Source organism: Oncorhynchus tshawytscha, linkage group LG29, assembly GCF_018296145.1.
Source record: "Oncorhynchus tshawytscha isolate Ot180627B linkage group LG29, Otsh_v2.0, whole genome shotgun sequence".
NCBI classification, from domain to species: domain Eukaryota; kingdom Metazoa; phylum Chordata; class Actinopteri; order Salmoniformes; family Salmonidae; genus Oncorhynchus; species Oncorhynchus tshawytscha.
This window is the reverse complement of record NC_056457.1, coordinates 11,817,215-11,833,932: the sequence shown is the minus strand read 5'-3', so window position 1 is coordinate 11,833,932 and position 16,718 is coordinate 11,817,215. Positions and strand designations below refer to the sequence as shown.

General features: G+C 42.4%; 1 protein-coding gene across 1 annotated transcript in view; it reads right to left on the bottom strand.

Annotated features, from left to right (window-relative positions):
- Positions 1-16,110, bottom strand: part of LOC112227933 (nuclear receptor-binding protein 2) — a 60,922-nt gene extending 44,812 nt beyond the window's left edge. Inside the window, exon 1 of the mRNA XM_024392948.2 lies at positions 15,547-16,110. Within this exon, the coding sequence (XP_024248716.1) occupies positions 15,547-15,666 (120 nt within the window). The 5' untranslated portion in view covers positions 15,667-16,110. The remainder of the gene's footprint in view (positions 1-15,546) is intronic.
- Between the last annotated feature and the right edge of the window lie 608 nt (positions 16,111-16,718).

The window sequence follows — 16,718 nt, the reverse complement described above, 5'->3', positions numbered from 1 at the left end:
TTAGTAATGTATGTTGGGTCAATGGTTTGTTATGATGGATCAGGTTTAACTGCAGTCTTATTCTATATCTTCATTAAGGAGGTCCTCCCTTAAAGGCAAGATATTCCAACACGAACATCGGCCATGCGCAGAGGGTGACCAGCCTCTGGCCACAGAACATCGTCCGTAATTTCCCAACGATTCTACATCGAATCGTTATCATTTGTCGACACCCAGCAGGTGATCTACCGCGCATGGCTGATGTTCGTGTGGGTCTGTCTTGTTTTTTGGAATTCTATCCAACAGGCCTAACCAGATATATTCGTAAGCAATTCTTCAAGACTAACGCAATAGTTTTTTGGTACTTTCATCTTGATGCTTGCTTTTTAATTTTGTCTGAAGTCTATGTGTTCCACAATGACAGATAATCCAACAGACTCTCCATGAAAGTGTACATGTAATTCAACCTGATTGGATATCATCCATGGCCGTTGTTATATCTTAACACCTCTGGTCTCCAACGATGTGATGGGGGGGGGGGATTCATTTCTGTTAATTGCTTTTGCATAACAGCGAGTGTTTATTTAAGACATGACATGACTTGCCCGTTTCCCATGCAGGGGACATCGCAGTGGGTGTCATTCCACATGGAGCAGCTGTTACCCAGGCCCGGCGAGAAAGTCTGCATTGGATCATCAGGAAGCAGTGGTCATTAGAGAGATCTCTTAAAGCAAGGTAGCACTTATAGCCAGCCAGGACATGACAGGGGCTTACAATGGCTAACTATGCCTGTGGCTTGGACTGAGCTGAGGGTTTGGTGGCCATTAGGATAATTGTTTGCTTGAGGACGTGTGTCAGTTACAGTAACCACATTAATTTGATCACTGTAATATCACGTAGGCCTACTGTAAAGTACTGGAACTGTAAAGTTCAACTATTCTTTTTTTTTAAAGATACATCAACTTTCTCCATGACAGGCATGTCAAGCATGCACCTTGTAATAAGTTGCCATGGAGAAGCAATCATGTGCGTAAAGCCGTAGGTGCACATTCTTGGCCCCTGTTCCCGCCTTCTGTCTCACAACAAAGACTTGGAAGTACAACAGTGAGCAGTGACACCTGTACAAAACTATGCAAGTATATGTGCCTGTCAATCATCATTCTCACACAGTCCCTCAACAGTCATGAATTTACATTGAAACAAGAAGAGATAAGATGTGCTTTATTGTCCATTAATTTACAGAGAACGGAAATGTGTCTTTACGCTCACAACCCCACCCCCCGAGACACACACCCACATACCTTGAGGGGCTGGAAGCAATGGGTCAGCCGCAGTGCAGTGCCCCTGGAGCAATTATAAGGGGTTAAGTGCCTTGCTCATGGGCACAACGACAGGCGATGGTATCTAGCATGATGCCAGCAACCCTCTGGATGCCGGCTCACTTCGCACAAGATTATCTGGTCTGAGCTGGGATTGAAACCAGCAACCCTCCAGTTACTTTCCCGCTTGTCTAACTACTGGGTCATTCCATCCCTGTAGGCCCATCTTCACCGCTACTACTATTGTCTGAGCAGCTAACCGATCGCTGCAGCTGTACATAGTCCATCGGTATATAGCCCACCCAATTTACCTACCTCATCCCCATACTGTTTTTATTTTATTTACTTTTCGGCTCTTTTGCATACCAGTATCTCTACCTGCACATGTTCATCTGATCATTTATCACTCCAGTGTTAATCTGCTAAATTGTAATTATTCACTCCTATGGCCTATTTATTGCCTACCTCCTCATGCCTTTTGCACACAATGTATATAGATTTTTAAAATTCTACTATGTTGGGGGACAAAATGGTGCCGTAGAGAGAACACAGTGTTTCAGCGAGCTCTCGTGGCATTCGTAAATTTATATTCTTACATTAATCTCCTAGCTTGAAAAAGTGGTAGAATTGGCTAAATAAATTACCATAGAATGAGTCTTGACGACTATTTCGCAAAAATCTCCGACAACATGCCCAATAGAACTACTAAGAAGTCGACCAAAACCACCACCCCTGTGGATGTGCATGAGGAGCTAGCTAACGTTAGCGAAGGTAACACCATTGCGGATCCAGGCACAATGGACCTGATGATTCAAAAGATGACTGATAACATTACTAAAGTGATCGATGCTAAGATAAGAACGGTCTTGGAAGCAATAGCAGGCCATTCAGCAGAAATACAGAGCGTTGTGAAACGTGTTGTTGAGGCGGAAGGGAGAATTGCTGCAGTGGAAACTTCAACTACATCTATGGACGCTAAGATAAAAGCACTTGAGAAACAGGTGCGCGAAATGGCGGAGCACATTGATGACTTGGATAATCGAGGACGCAGATGCAATATTCGTGTTGTGGGACTCCCGGAAAATTCTGAAGGGACACGTTCAGTCAAATTCTTTGAGGAATGGATCCCTGGCTACCTACAAATGGACACTAAGGCTGGTCGTGTGAAGCTGGACAGAGCCCATCGCTCTCAAGCACCGATACCCGGTCCCAATCAGCGCCCACGGCCGGTGGTTATAAAGTTCCACAACTTCACCGACAAGCAGCGCGTCATGGATGCGGCTAGAAACATCGGCTCTGATGGTAGTCAACATAAAGGTCCAAAGGTCTCATTCTTCAATGATTATTCCACAGCGGTTGTACGAAGACGCAAAGCGTTTGATGAGGCGAAGGCTCGACTCAGGAGAATGAAGCTGGACTACGCACTGTTGTACCCGGCCACATTGAAGATTATGATCAACGGATCACCTAAAAAGCTCTACACACCTGAAGAGGCTGCTGCGTTTATTGAATCTCTCGGGTAAATAACTTTAAGCTGCACCTCAACAGCATTGAATAACTTTGTTTATTTTTGGTTGAATCTGATCATGAAACAGTGGTGTGAGTCCTCACGTACTCCGGCTCAGTAATATTCGTATCTTTATTATTTTTCTTGCTAAAGTAATAGCCGCTATAGCTCAGGCTGAGATATGTGTGAATCCATATTGGTGCCCAGGCTTGGTTTTAGGTGGAAGAGCCTCAATCTTCTATTGATTTTCTTTTCCATATATATAAAGGATGAGGCTATTGAGCGGCAATGCGGACTTAAGAGTCTACATTGGAGAGTTGAAATCCCCTGCATGTTAGCTAGTGGGAAAACCCCCTTTTGGATTTTTACATGTTTAATTTTTGGGTTTAGTATAGTTCGAGTTCAGGGTTCATATTTTTTGTTTATGCTCAGTGAGATAGAGGAGAGTTCAACACATGGAAAAAGGTACCACCCCACTTTTACAGTAGGATCCATTCTGGATATTGAATGGTCAAGATACAATGGCAGATAACAGACTGCGTGTATGTACGTGGAACATTAGAGGGAGCCATAACCCCATTAAAAGGAAGAAAGTACTGTCTTTTTTGAAAAAAGAAAATATTGATATTGCCCTGTTGCAAGAAACTCATTTGGATGATAAGGAGCACCTGAAATTACAACAAGGAGGGTTTGGTCAAGTGTTTTTCTCATCATTTACATCCAGAAGTAGAGGTGTAGCAATTCTGGTGAAAAAGAACTTACCACTTAAGGTCTTGAATTGTGTGAAATATAAATTTGGTCGCTTTGTTATAATTAATGGTACTTTACAAGGGCAGAACATTTCCATAATGAATATTTACTTCCCCCCTGCTCACCCCCCTGATTTCCTCACTAAGGCATTTCTAGACTTTTCAGAATTAAACTCAGACACTGCAGTGGTTGGAGGAGATTTTAACTGCTTGTTGAACCCCCTTATTGATAAGTTTCCCAGTGGTATAGCTTCACTTTCTCCTCAAGCTAAGTCACTTAAAGTTATTTGTGATGATCTGGGGTATGCGGATGTCTGGAGAGCTTTCCATCCCTCCAACAGAGAGTTCACTTTTTTCTCTGCACCTCATGGATGTCAGACTAGAATAGATTATTTTTTTATGCCCAAGATGTCTTTGCAGTCTGTTTTATCCGCTAGGATAGGAAGCATAGTCATATCTGATCATGCTGAGGTGATCCTGGACATAAAACTCAACGGGGCATTCAATCGGTCAAGACATTGGAGGTTGAACACAACCATTCTTAAAGACCATACATTCACATCATATTTTATAACAGAGTTTAAAGCATTTTTCTCTATTAACTCTCAATCAACAGATAACCCCTCGCTCCTTTGGGAGACCTGGAAAGCGTATGCCAGGGGTCTGATTATGTCATACACAGCTACTAAGAGACGGAAAAAGCGGGAAAAGCAAAAAATGTTAGAGGGTGAATTAGGAACTAAAGAGGACTACATTAAAACGCCCACTCCTGCCCTATTAAAGGAAATATCAGTCATTAGATCAACGTTAGACTCTCTCCTAACACAGGACGCTGAAAAGAAAATGAGATTTGTCAGGCAAAAGCTATATGAACATGGCGATAAGCCAGGAAAGTACTTGGCATACCTATCTAAAAAGAGGGCTGACTCTCAGTCAATTGCTACTATTACTGATTCTGATGGTAATCATTTATATGAAAATAAATTGATAAGTGACTCATTTAAGAAATTTTATACAAACCTTTATGCCTCAGAACTGCCAAAGGATGCACCCAAATTAATGGAGAACTTCTTTTGTAAGATTGAGCTCCCTACTATCTCTGAAGAGCAGAGGTCCCTCCTTAATGCCCCTATTACCAAGGAAGAGATAATGTTCGCAATTAAGAATCTGCAAAATGGTAAGGCCCCAGGACCAGACGGGTTTTGTAGTGAGTTCTATAAAGAGTTCCATGGCCTGATCCTTGAGCCATTGCGTGATATGTTTAACCACTCATTTTCAAATGACCAACTCCCTGAAACGCTGAGAGAAGCCAACATTTCACTTATTCTCAAAAAGGGAAAATGTCCAGAGTCTTGTTCCTCATACAGACCAATTTCCCTTCTGAATGTGGATAGAAAATTGCTTTCTAAAATTCTAGCCGCAAGATTAGAGAACTCACTGCCACTAATTGTGAAAGGAGACCAAACTGGCTTCATTAGGGGCCGTAAGTCATGCAACAACGTCAGGCGGCTTCTTAATGTAATTCAAGCCTACCAACAAAGTGCTGTGGATGGTCTTGTGCTCTCCCTAGATGCTGAGAAAGCATTTGATCGTGTGGAGTGGTCTTACCTATTATTTGCTCTAAATAAATTTGGTCTGGGGGACAACTTTATAAAATGGGTGAAAGTTTTATATGATGATCCTCAGGCTGCTGTCCTTACTAATGGGCTACGGTCAAATAGCTTCTCTATACACAGAGGTACCAGACAGGGCTGTCCTTTATCCCCCTCCTCTTTGCACTCGTTATGGAACCACTAGCCGAGGCCATCAGGGTAACGCCTGCTATACAGGGGCTGCTCATTGGTGATGTTCACCATAAAATAAGCTTGTATGCTGATGATGTCCTGATATTCATCTCTTGTCCCGAGACTTCAATTACATCTCTTATTAATATTATTGAATTATTCAGCGAATTCTCAGGCTACAAGATTAACCTTACTAAGTCAGAGGCTATGCCACTTGGTAGCCTACACTCTGTACCTAATACTTCTCCCCCCTTCCCTTTTAAATGGTCTCCCTCAGGTTTCATGTATCTGGGTATATTTGTAACTCCTAAATTCCAGCTAATGTACGAAGCCAATTTTGTTCCCTTGTTTGATACAATAAGACAGGATCTGGATCGCTGGAACTCTCTCCCGATTTCTTGGTTGGGTAGAATATCCCTCTTGAAAATGAACATTTTACCTAGACTACTTTACCCAATCCAAATGATCCCAGTATTACTCTCCAATAAGGTAATAAAGGATGTAAATGGATGGCTAAGTTCCTTTATATGGAGTAAACGCAAGCCAAGACTTAAGATGGCAATATTGCAGCTGCCAAGTTCTATGGGCGGCTTGGACCTGCCCAATATCAGGTTCTATCAATGGTGTGCCCACCTTTGTTATATTTCTGACTGGATCACAAATGATGACTCCTCTATTTGGTTAGACATTGAGACTTCTCTTTCAAAATACCCCTTACAGGATCTTTTATTTTTCAGAAGTTTCAAGTCTGTAGAAGACCACTGCAATAATCCCGTTACACTTAACACACTCAAAGTATGGAGGTCAGTTCAACGCTTCCTGGGAAGGTCCAAACTAACCTCTGCTCTTACCCCAATTCTTAACAACCCAGATTTCAGTCCAGGATTGCTGGATGCTGGCTTTAACTTATGGCTTAATAAGGGCATACGCAGGCTAAATGACTTATTTGCTGATAAGATTTTGTTGTCATTTGAGCAGATGGTTGAGAAATATCGACTCCCAAAGCAGGACTTTTCCGCTTCCTACAAGTAAGACATTATATTCTGAAGAGCACCACCTTAATTGGTAACCCTGATGTGTCTGTCATTGAAAGAATGCTTTTTTTCCCACAAATGAAAATGTCTGTAAGTCTGTTTTATGATACTTTAAGGTCCTTTTCTGCTGTCAACACACGGAGGGTGAAACAAGTGTGGGAGAAAGAATTGTCTGTTACTATTGACGAAGAGATGTGGGAGGACATTTGGAGATATGCAAAAACAATATCTATATGTAACCGTACTAGAGCAATCCAATTAAGAATAATACACAGATTGCATATATCCCCAAATCGCAGACATGCTTTCAGCCCCACTTCCTCTTCCCCTCAGTGTCTTAAATGCAAAACTGATACAGGCACCCTAACACATTGTTTATGGTCATGTACCAAAATACAAAGATACTGGTCTGGTGTTCTGCAAGAAATTGAAAAGATCCTAGGGGTTGATCTAGAATTGGACCCAGTTTCCTTACTGTTAGGTCTCCCTAGTAGGCATGTTACTTCTGTCGGTAAAAGGAGTCTTTACAACATCCTTACCTTCGCAGCGAGGAAAAACATCCTTTTACAGTGGATTAGTGATAAGGTTCCTTCTATTAAAGATTGGCATAAGATACTATTTGAATGGGTGCCTCTGGAATATCTGACATGTACATTGCATTCTAAAACAGACCAGTTCTACAAAGTATGGGAACCTTATCTAAATTACCTAGAACCTGAGGTATCAGCTATTATGCTGCAAGGATTCTCTTAGAATGGCGGGGATCTATGTATTTCAGAACTACACTGTACGTTCCATGTGTGGAACCTAACCTCTTGGTTTAAACTGAGCTTTTTTGTTTAATTTCTGTTTGTAAGTTTGTTTAAAATGTATGTATTGAGAGACGCAATGATGGTGATGGGGTGAGAGAAGCACAGAGCGGGAAGAGGAAAATGGTGTACGTATGTATGGGTGTGTATATGTGTGTGTGTGCGTGCGTGTATGTATGCGTATGTGTGTGTATATGCATGGGTATGTGTGTGTATGTATGTATGTATGTGTATATATATGCACGTAGATATGTGTAAGTGAGTGCTGTTTTTCTTGTTTTTGTGCTTTGTCTCTGTTGTTGTATCTCTTAATATGGGTGAAAATTGTGAAATTCCAATAAAAATACTGTTACAAAAAAATTCTACTATGTTATTGACTTGTTTATTGTTTTCTCCATGTGTAACTCTGTTGTTGTCTGTTCACACTGCTATGCTTTATCTTGGCCAGGTCGCAGTTACAAATGAGAACTTGTTCTCAACTAGCCTACCTTGTTAAATAAAGGTGAAATAAATCCAAAAATAAATAAAAATGCAGTAATAGTGGATACAAGCATGATATGATGGAAAATGTGTGTCTCTCTAGGGAGGATTATTTTGGTAAATATCTCTCCCCTGCCCCCCTGGGGTTAAGTGGTGAAGGGGCGTTGGTTGGGCTGCAGGGGGCGGAGGGCTCACTCATCGATGGGCCTCTTTCATTATCCACTGCTCCCTGGACTAGTGATTATCTCCCCAGCTAGGCAACAGATAAAGGTCCCACTCTTACAGGTCAGGGTAGAGTAGAGTCGCTCCACCAGGGCCATGGGGGAAGAATAGAACTCCAAAGGGCATGGAATGGAATGTACACTCCTTCCGAATAGGATGATAAGAAACCAAGGATGGGCAAGAGTATTCATTTTTGAGAAGGGGGGGGGCTTCGTCTCAATTAAATTAAATAATCTATGTGGCATTGCTACACACAAGGATATACCACGACATTTGAAATTCTTAATTTCATAAAACGACAGACTTTTGAATGTAGTTTTTAATGATGTACACACGTTTCATGCTTGTAGATTGTTGTTATTTTCTGCCAATAAAAGTGGTGAGCACTAAAGTCAGAGTCTCCATGTGTAGCAACGTGAAGTGGGAAATCTCTAATCAATGGAAAATGTCAATCAAATGACATAATTAAGTTAGCTAAAAGTGAAGGAGTAGGCTACAATGAGCAACTGACAAGTAGGCTGTTGTTTAATCTGAATGGAGTTGTTGTAGACAAGGATAGGAAACACAGCAAAATAGCCTCAACTAGCCTAGCTAGCTGGCTAGTTAACATAGCTAGCTGGATATCTTAGCTAGCTTCTTTACATCAATTTGATCCAGTAAAGACCGGCACTGCCAGATGGGATGACAGATAACGTATGGTATTTACATGTTTGTCTAACTAGCGTGAATCAGTGGCCTCTCTCTCTCTCGCAAGGTACATGGCTCTCCAGAGTCGCGCAGACTGTGCAGCAAGTAATTGTCTAAGTTCAAAACAAAAGTTACCAAAAAAATACATGTATTTCAACTGTTTTTCAAAACATTCATGAGATTATTTGAATAGTGAAATGATTTCAAATGCCTAGTTGTGTTTTATCTTAAAAAGGGATGGAATTTTGTGATGACTCAACAGGTTGCTTTTGTCATGCTTTCTGAGGTCCATCTGGCTGTCCTCGTTTGAGGGCTGCACAAACACCCAAACCAGAAACTAAGATTGCCCCAAATAAGCAGTGCACTAGAATGCTTTGAAATCAAGTAGTCAAGTTGGCGACTACTTAGCCTGGGTGCCAGTCTGTTTCTGCTTTCTTGCCAACTACTTATGGAATTGTCGTGTTTGGCATGACAATGAGTGACAAGGAGTTGGCAAAGTAAGATGACACAAACAGACCTGGGACCAGGCTAGACACTGCTAGCTAGGGTTTTTGCAATGACGTGTAAATTGACAGCGATTGCTAATAAAAACATGACACACAATTGACAAAGAGGAAACAAGGCCTGGAAAAACCAACATGAGCCAACTTAGTACAAATCTGCTCCTTGTTCACTCAGCCTATCCCCATCACACAGAACTACACTACGCCTTGACCTCTTTCTCCCCTCTCTATCCATATGAAATCCTGCGACTAGTGAGGACCAGCCACCTGACAATTTGCCCGCTCGACTCCATCCCCTCATCCCTTCTCCAGACCATCTCTAGAGACCTTCTCCCATTCCTCACTTCCCTCATCCCCGATCACTGGCTGCGTCCTGTCTGACTTCAAAATGGCTCGAGTTGCTCTCCTCCTCAAGAAACCAACACTAGACTCCTCTTGACGTCAAAACCTACAGACCAGTATCCCTTCTTTATTTTCTTTCCAAAACACTTCAACGTGCTGTCTCTGACCAACTCTCTCACTATCTCTCACATAACAATCTTTTTGACCCTAACCAGTCAGCCTTCAAGATGGGTCACTCAACCGAGGCTGCTCTTCTCTGTGTTACAGAGGCTCTCTGCACTGTCAAAGCTGACTCTCTCGCCTTTGTTCTCATCCTCCTAGATCTATCCGCTGCATTGGACACCGTGAACCATAAGCTCCTCCTCTCCACCCTTTCAGGGCTGGACGTCTCAGGCTCTGCACTCTTGGATTGCATCCTACCTGGCAGGCCGCCCCAACCAGGTGATGTAGAGAGGATCTGTGTCTGCACCACATATTCTCACTACTAGTGTCCCCCAGGGCTCGGTTCTAGGCCCTCTCCTCTTCTCTCTATACACCAAGTAATTCCACTCCATCATATCCTCACATGGCCTTGCCTATCATTGCTATGCGGACGGCACATAACTACTTTCTCCAGGTGGTGACACGCATCTCTGCGTGCCTGGCAGATATCTCAGCTTGGTTGTCGGCTCACCACCTCAAGTTCAACCTCGACAAGACTGAGCTGCTCTTCCTCCCGGGGAAGGCCTGCCCACTCCAAGACCTCTCCATTACAGTTGACAACTCCACCAAAATGTCCCCCTCCCAGAGTGCAAAGAATCTTGGCGTGACCCTGGACAACACCCTTTCGTTCTCAGCAAACATCAAAGCAGTGACTCGCTCCTGCAGGTTCACGCTCTACAACACTCTTAGAGTACGACCCTACCTCACACAGGACGCGGCGCAGGTCCTAATCCAGACACTTGTCTTCTCCTGTCCAGACTACTGCAACTCGCTGTTGGCTGGGCTCCCCGCTTGTGCCGTCAAAACCCTACAACTTATCCAGAACGCTGCAGCCCGCCTGGTGTTCAACCTTCCCAAGTTCTCCCATATCACCCCGATCCTCCACACACTCCGCTGGCTTCCAGTTGAAGCTCGCATCCACTCCAACACCATAGGACTTGCCTACGGAGAAACAAGAGGAACTGCCCCTCCCTACCTTCAGGCTATGCTCAAACCCTACATCCCAACCCGAGCACTCCGCTCTGCCACCTCTGGTCTTTTGGCTCTCCCACCCCTACGGGAGGGCAGCTCCCGCTCAGCCCAGGCCAAGCTCTTCTCAGTCCTGGCACCCCATGGTGGAACCAGCTTCCCGCTGAAAGTCCATGCCCATCTTCAGAAAACATCTGAAACCCTTCCTCTTCAAAAATGTATCTTAAATAATCCCCCCGTGATATATGGTTGTCCCACCTAGCTATCTTCAGATGAATATACTAACTGTAATTCGCTCTGGATAAGAGCCTCTGCTAGCCTCCAGGGTGGCGCAGTGGTTAAGGGTGATGTACTGCAGTGCCAGCTGTGCCACCAGAGACTCTGAGTTCACGCCCAGGCTCTGTCGTAACCGGCAACCGGGAGGTCGACGCACAATTGGCCTAGCGTCGTCCGGGTTAGGGAGGGTTTGGCCGGTTGGGATATACTTGTCTCATCACGCGACTCCTGTGGCGGGCCGGGTGCAGTGCGCACTAACCAAGGTTGCCAGGTGCACGGTGTTTCCTCCGACACATTGGTGCGGCTGGCTTCCGGGTTGGATGCCTGTGTTAAGAAGCAGTGCGGCTTGGTTGGGTTGTGTATCGGAGGACGCATGACTTTCAACCTTCGTCTCTCCCGAACCCGTACAGGAGTTGTAGCGATTAGACAAGATAGTAGCTACTAAACAATTGGATACCACGAAATTGGGAAGAAAAAGGGCAAACATTTTTTTTTACAAATTACATTTTTTTTTTTTAAGAGCATCTGCTAAATGACTCAAATGTAAATGTAAAATAGATTACATCAAAAGCGTGTCTCTGCCTGCCACAGAATTACTGTCTTCCTAATGCCCACATTGATTTCTTCCCATGTCTAGGTGAAGGGACGGGGTAGGTTTAACCTAATCAGTCACTCCAACAAGCAGGATTGATCTGGCTTCTGACAGACACCAAATTGTTTCTGCCTGCTTGAGACACATGACAAAGGCTTTGGCTTAACGTCTTGTTTTGCCTTTCACATGGATGTCAATGGAAAACAACACATGGATATCGGTTGTAATTGTTGATAGAAAATGTCTTCCTTTGGCTAGTATTTCAACCTCTGGGGCCTTGCTTACCTAGTCTGTCTCTGAAAGCAATCAAACCACTGTCTAATAAAGTCTGAGGAGTAATATCGGCCAACTAACTCCTAAGGATATAAAACCAATATACTTAACATTGCCTATAGCTTGTTCTGCTTAGGACAGAAACAAACTCGTATAAGCATTTGGTTCACCATGAGTAAAGACAACAATAATACCATGTGCTGGAATAGAAACATGTGTGTCCAGCCAGGCTAACCTTTCCCCTATTGACTTCTTTATTGAACATCTAAATGCACTCAGTATGCTGCCAGCCTGGACACACCTAGGGCTGCAGAATGGTGCAACAGGAATTCTGAACAATGTGACTCAGTGGATAGCACTGAGCACTAACTCAAAACAGTCCCGTTTTCTTTATTGTATCAATGAGCTCATTGTCCTATAATTTATGATTCAGCTCGAGCTCATAAAAATCACACAATAGAACAAAAGCACTCATCATGTAGCTTAATAAGTGTTCTGTATTATAACCATGTAATAGGCCAATCATCCGTCATACATATTAGAGGAGCAGTCAACAGTAAAGGTAATGATTCCATGGAAAGGTCAACCGGAGTATGTACAGATAAAGTTAGTCATTTCCAAATGAAACCACGTTCTTAAGGTTTACACACCATATGTGTGTCATTTAGAGGTTGAATGTAAAAGACAAAAGATTTCAGTGCCTTTGAATGGGTATGGTAGTAGGTGTCGGTTTGTGTCAAGAACTGCAACGCTGCTGGGTTTTTCACACTCAACAGTCTCCCCGTGTGTATCAAGAACGGTCCACCACCCAAAGGACATCCAGCCAACTTGACACAACTGTGGGAAGCATTGGAGTCAACATGGGCCAACATCCCTTGTGGAACACTTTCGACACCTTGTAGAGTCCATGCACAAACGAATTGAGGCTGTTCTGATAGAAAAGGGGGGGGGGGACTCAATATTAGGAAGGTGTTCCTAATGTTTGGTATACTCAGTGTATGTTGGAGTTCAGGCTTTATTTGACCAGTTAAATTAGGAAATTGCATGAATTTGGACAATTACAGAGTGGGAGGCCAAGACTCAAAAAAGGTTTACCAGACAACCATATTTCATGGCTTTTAGAAAGGGGCTCACAGCTGTCCCACGGTGTTAGTTATGACGATGAGATGTTATGAAGCAATACAGACCAAATGGAAGAGTCTTGAGATTGTTTGCGTGTTCTGCTACAAGATAGGGGGTGACTGGGACAGGCAATGTAGGGGGTGACTGGGACATGCAATGTAGGGGGTGACTGGGACAGGCAATGTAACATCCCTAATGGTTTTTTAGGAAAGGTTTTTGTAAAACAATCACCTTACATGTTACACCTTAAACCTCACCTTGCACCTTGCTTATTTTTCTGGATTATGTGTGTATTGTTGAGTTTTTATTGATCGGTATTACTGCACTATTGGAGCTAGAAACACAAGCATTTTGCCGCACCTGCGAAAACATCTGCAAATCTCTGTACGCGACCAATAAACTTTGATTTGATTTTATATTGGATCATCTTGAAACATTCGCTGTAAAGCCAACTTTCAACAAGGTTTTATATGGTCTATAATTTGTTTCTCTCTTGTCATTGTCAGTATCCTTGTTCAGCGTTATGATATGCGTAACATCCATAAAAGGCTGTGGATGTGATGGATATTGATGTATCATAGCTTCAGAAGCTTGTGCATCCACAGAATCGTGTTCTGAGCAGTGTTCTTCAGACTTTTCCTGAAGCAATTGTTGATATCTCTCTAAAATCACGAGTTCTAGCTAAGATTCTCATGGAAAATATATGCTGAAATGCAGGCGTCATACACGGCAGTACTGTTTTTTTAGATAGAAAGATGAGAAGAGTATTTATCAACAATCCGTGAATAGATGGTGTTTATTAAGTCACATGCACAGGGTCGCAGATGTAGTTGCAGTGTATAGTGAAATACAGTGCAGGTCTGAATGAAACATTAATACAAAATTAAATAATAATAATAATATATACATATTTACAACTGTGACACTGATAAATAGTCCTGGAGTGTATATATTAAATGAAAAGCCTCCCAAAATATACTGACTTCATTCAGTGTCCAGAAAGTGGATTGGCAGTAAAGGCACATGTATAGTCTAATTTACATATTTTGTTACAATATTTCAGAAAAAAGTTGATACAAAAACATCTCATATTTGTGTCTACATTCAACTGGTAAAGGTTATTTGTTATATACACAACAGGTCAAAAGTTTTTGAACACCAACTCATTCAAGGGTTTTTCTTTATTTTTTTAAATGTTCTACATTGTAGAATAATAGTGAAGACATCAAAACTATGAAATAACACATATGGAATCATGTAGTATCCACAAAAAGTGTTAAACAAATCAAAATATATTTGAGATTTGAGATTCTTCAAATAGCCACCCGTTGCCTTAATGACAGCTTTGCACAGACTTATAAACTCCCAGACTTTTGCTAATATGTTCAGTCTCCCTAAAAAGCTTGTCCATTTCATGTACCATCCATACCTTTATTTATCCAACATGCCAATATTTAGTAGTTCACTTTTTGGGGGTACTGTAGACACACACATCTGTATTTTGTTTTTCTATTCTGTGAGACATTAAAAAGTTGTGATTTTGCATGCAAATGTAATGCCCATAACGCTGGAATCGCCCAGTAAAAGGTGAGATGCTACATGCTACACATGAATGAAAGTCGCATTCATGAATTGCTGCATCCTATCAATGTGCTCTCACTCTCCTCTCCTAGAAGCATTCGTACCATTTTGAAATGAGAACATCGTAAGAGTGTCACTGGCGGGCTTATGGTAAATGTGTGACAGACAAAGTGACCCAGAAACCAGCAAACACACTGATGTGTAATCAATGAGTGGAAAAACACTGGGAGCGACGGTGGGAGGTGGTGTGTGTGTATGTGAGTGCTGTTGGCCAACCGCGTCTGTCATGTGAAGTACACGCTGTGTTGGAGAGAGATAGGAGGGAGGTCAGGCAGTTGTGGGAAGCACGGTGGAAGCTACGGGTGTCCCACAGAGATAACCTTCTGTTTCAACACTGAAGCCTTATCTTCTCTAGAACTATAGAAGCGGCATTCTGATGCAGTTGTTGATGATGGAGTTGGTTTTTCTAATTGTCTTCCAGACAGGTCTGATGAACTACATTGTATTGTATTAACCATATTGGGCACACCATTGTGGTCAGCATTGCCTCTGTGTTGCCCTTATCATTAGTGAGGCAGATTGCAGATACAATGTGGCTAAATATCATATTCATACAATTGTATTACTGTATAATACAGCAAGTGCAATTTCTTAATAGTCTAAAAATCATCGATCAACACAGATCATTTGGAAAAATAGAATAATTGTCAAACCATTGCCAGTATAAGCTCTCAATGATACGAGGGTTCGGGTTCAATAAGTAGTCCATCACTCCACAATAATTGTGTGTTCCATGCAATTAATTTGATAAGGGCCCACGCCCTTTTCTGTTAAAGAATAGAACTGAGGGGCGGTTTAAAGACTACTGTAGCGGTTGCACCTGCTGCTGCTACAACAATACAGACATCCAGGCACCACCATCCAACCCCCAATAATAGGTTATTAGATACATTACGACGGATAGGCCTAGCAGACGTCTCATGTTCCAAACGGACTGATGTTTTTTTCTTGTCTCCCCTTTAGATGTTAGTATATGTAGAGCCCACAAGGCAGCAATGGAAAAGCCTGCAGCAGTTGATTCACCGGCGTGATAGATAAACCAAATAGATAAACCAACCTGCTCCTTTCGCTTTTGCCAGCGACCGCATGGGCTTTCTTCGAGGATTTCGCTCTCATCTTCACTCTCCTCCTCCTTCCCCTCGGACCCTGAATTCCTCTCCGGGACTGACATAGTCATTGTATTCCGTGTTTTATGTTAATCCCCGTTGGTTTCACTCGAATATAGCGCAGACGTCGCGCGCGAATAAAGGTTTCACAAAACACCTTAGAAATGTACGCCGTATAAAGTTAAAATAAAAAGCTTAAATAAATGATGTAATGTTCATGTTACTACGTTAAACAAGGAAAAAGGTTCCAGTCTAGTGCGCGCACTCAACTGTATGCAAAATAGATTGCGAAATGTTGCCCCTACTATCCGTATTCACAGATGAAGAGCAAAACCACTCGTATGGAAAAAGCCTGTATGGGAAAGACGAAGTTGTTTTCCGATACCTCCTTTTGTTTCGTTATTTACTTTTACCATTTACGGTATGAAGTATTTGTTTTTTATACATATATCACCACCATGCGTCATGTCGGTGTTGTTGGTTCATTTGCTTCACCTATGTGAAGCTAGACACTAACGATTAGCCACAAAAGTGGAATTTGGCGGCTCGCCTTCAAAATAAAAGTCCCTATTGAAAGTGCTGCAAACGGATATAAATCAGTCTACTCAGTGACACCCACACAGAACACAACCGTGAAGAGTTTACACACATATTAGCGTCATAGCTCTTATTGTGGAACTTTAACTATGGGGAGTCAACTCACTATCCAGGCTATTGGACCCTGAACATCTACCCCCAAGCCATAAAACTGCTAAATAGTCAGTCCAGCTCGCTATTTGGTTAACTGCGCATTGACCCACCTTTTCGCTATTTGGTTAACTGCACATTGACCCACCTTTGCACTCTCTTTAGACTCATCACATGCAGTGCATTCGGAAAGTATTCAGACCCCTTCACTTTTTCCATATTTTGTTATGTTACAGCCGTGTTCTATTTTTTTTAAATAGTTTCCCCCCTCATCAATCTACACACAATACCCCATAATGACAAAGCAAAAACAGTATAGCACTCTTCTTTTTTTTTTTACCCGGAAATATCACATTTACATAAGTATTCAGACCCTTTACTCAGTACTTTGTTGAAGTACCTTTGGCAGCAATTACCGCCTCAAGTATTCTTGGGT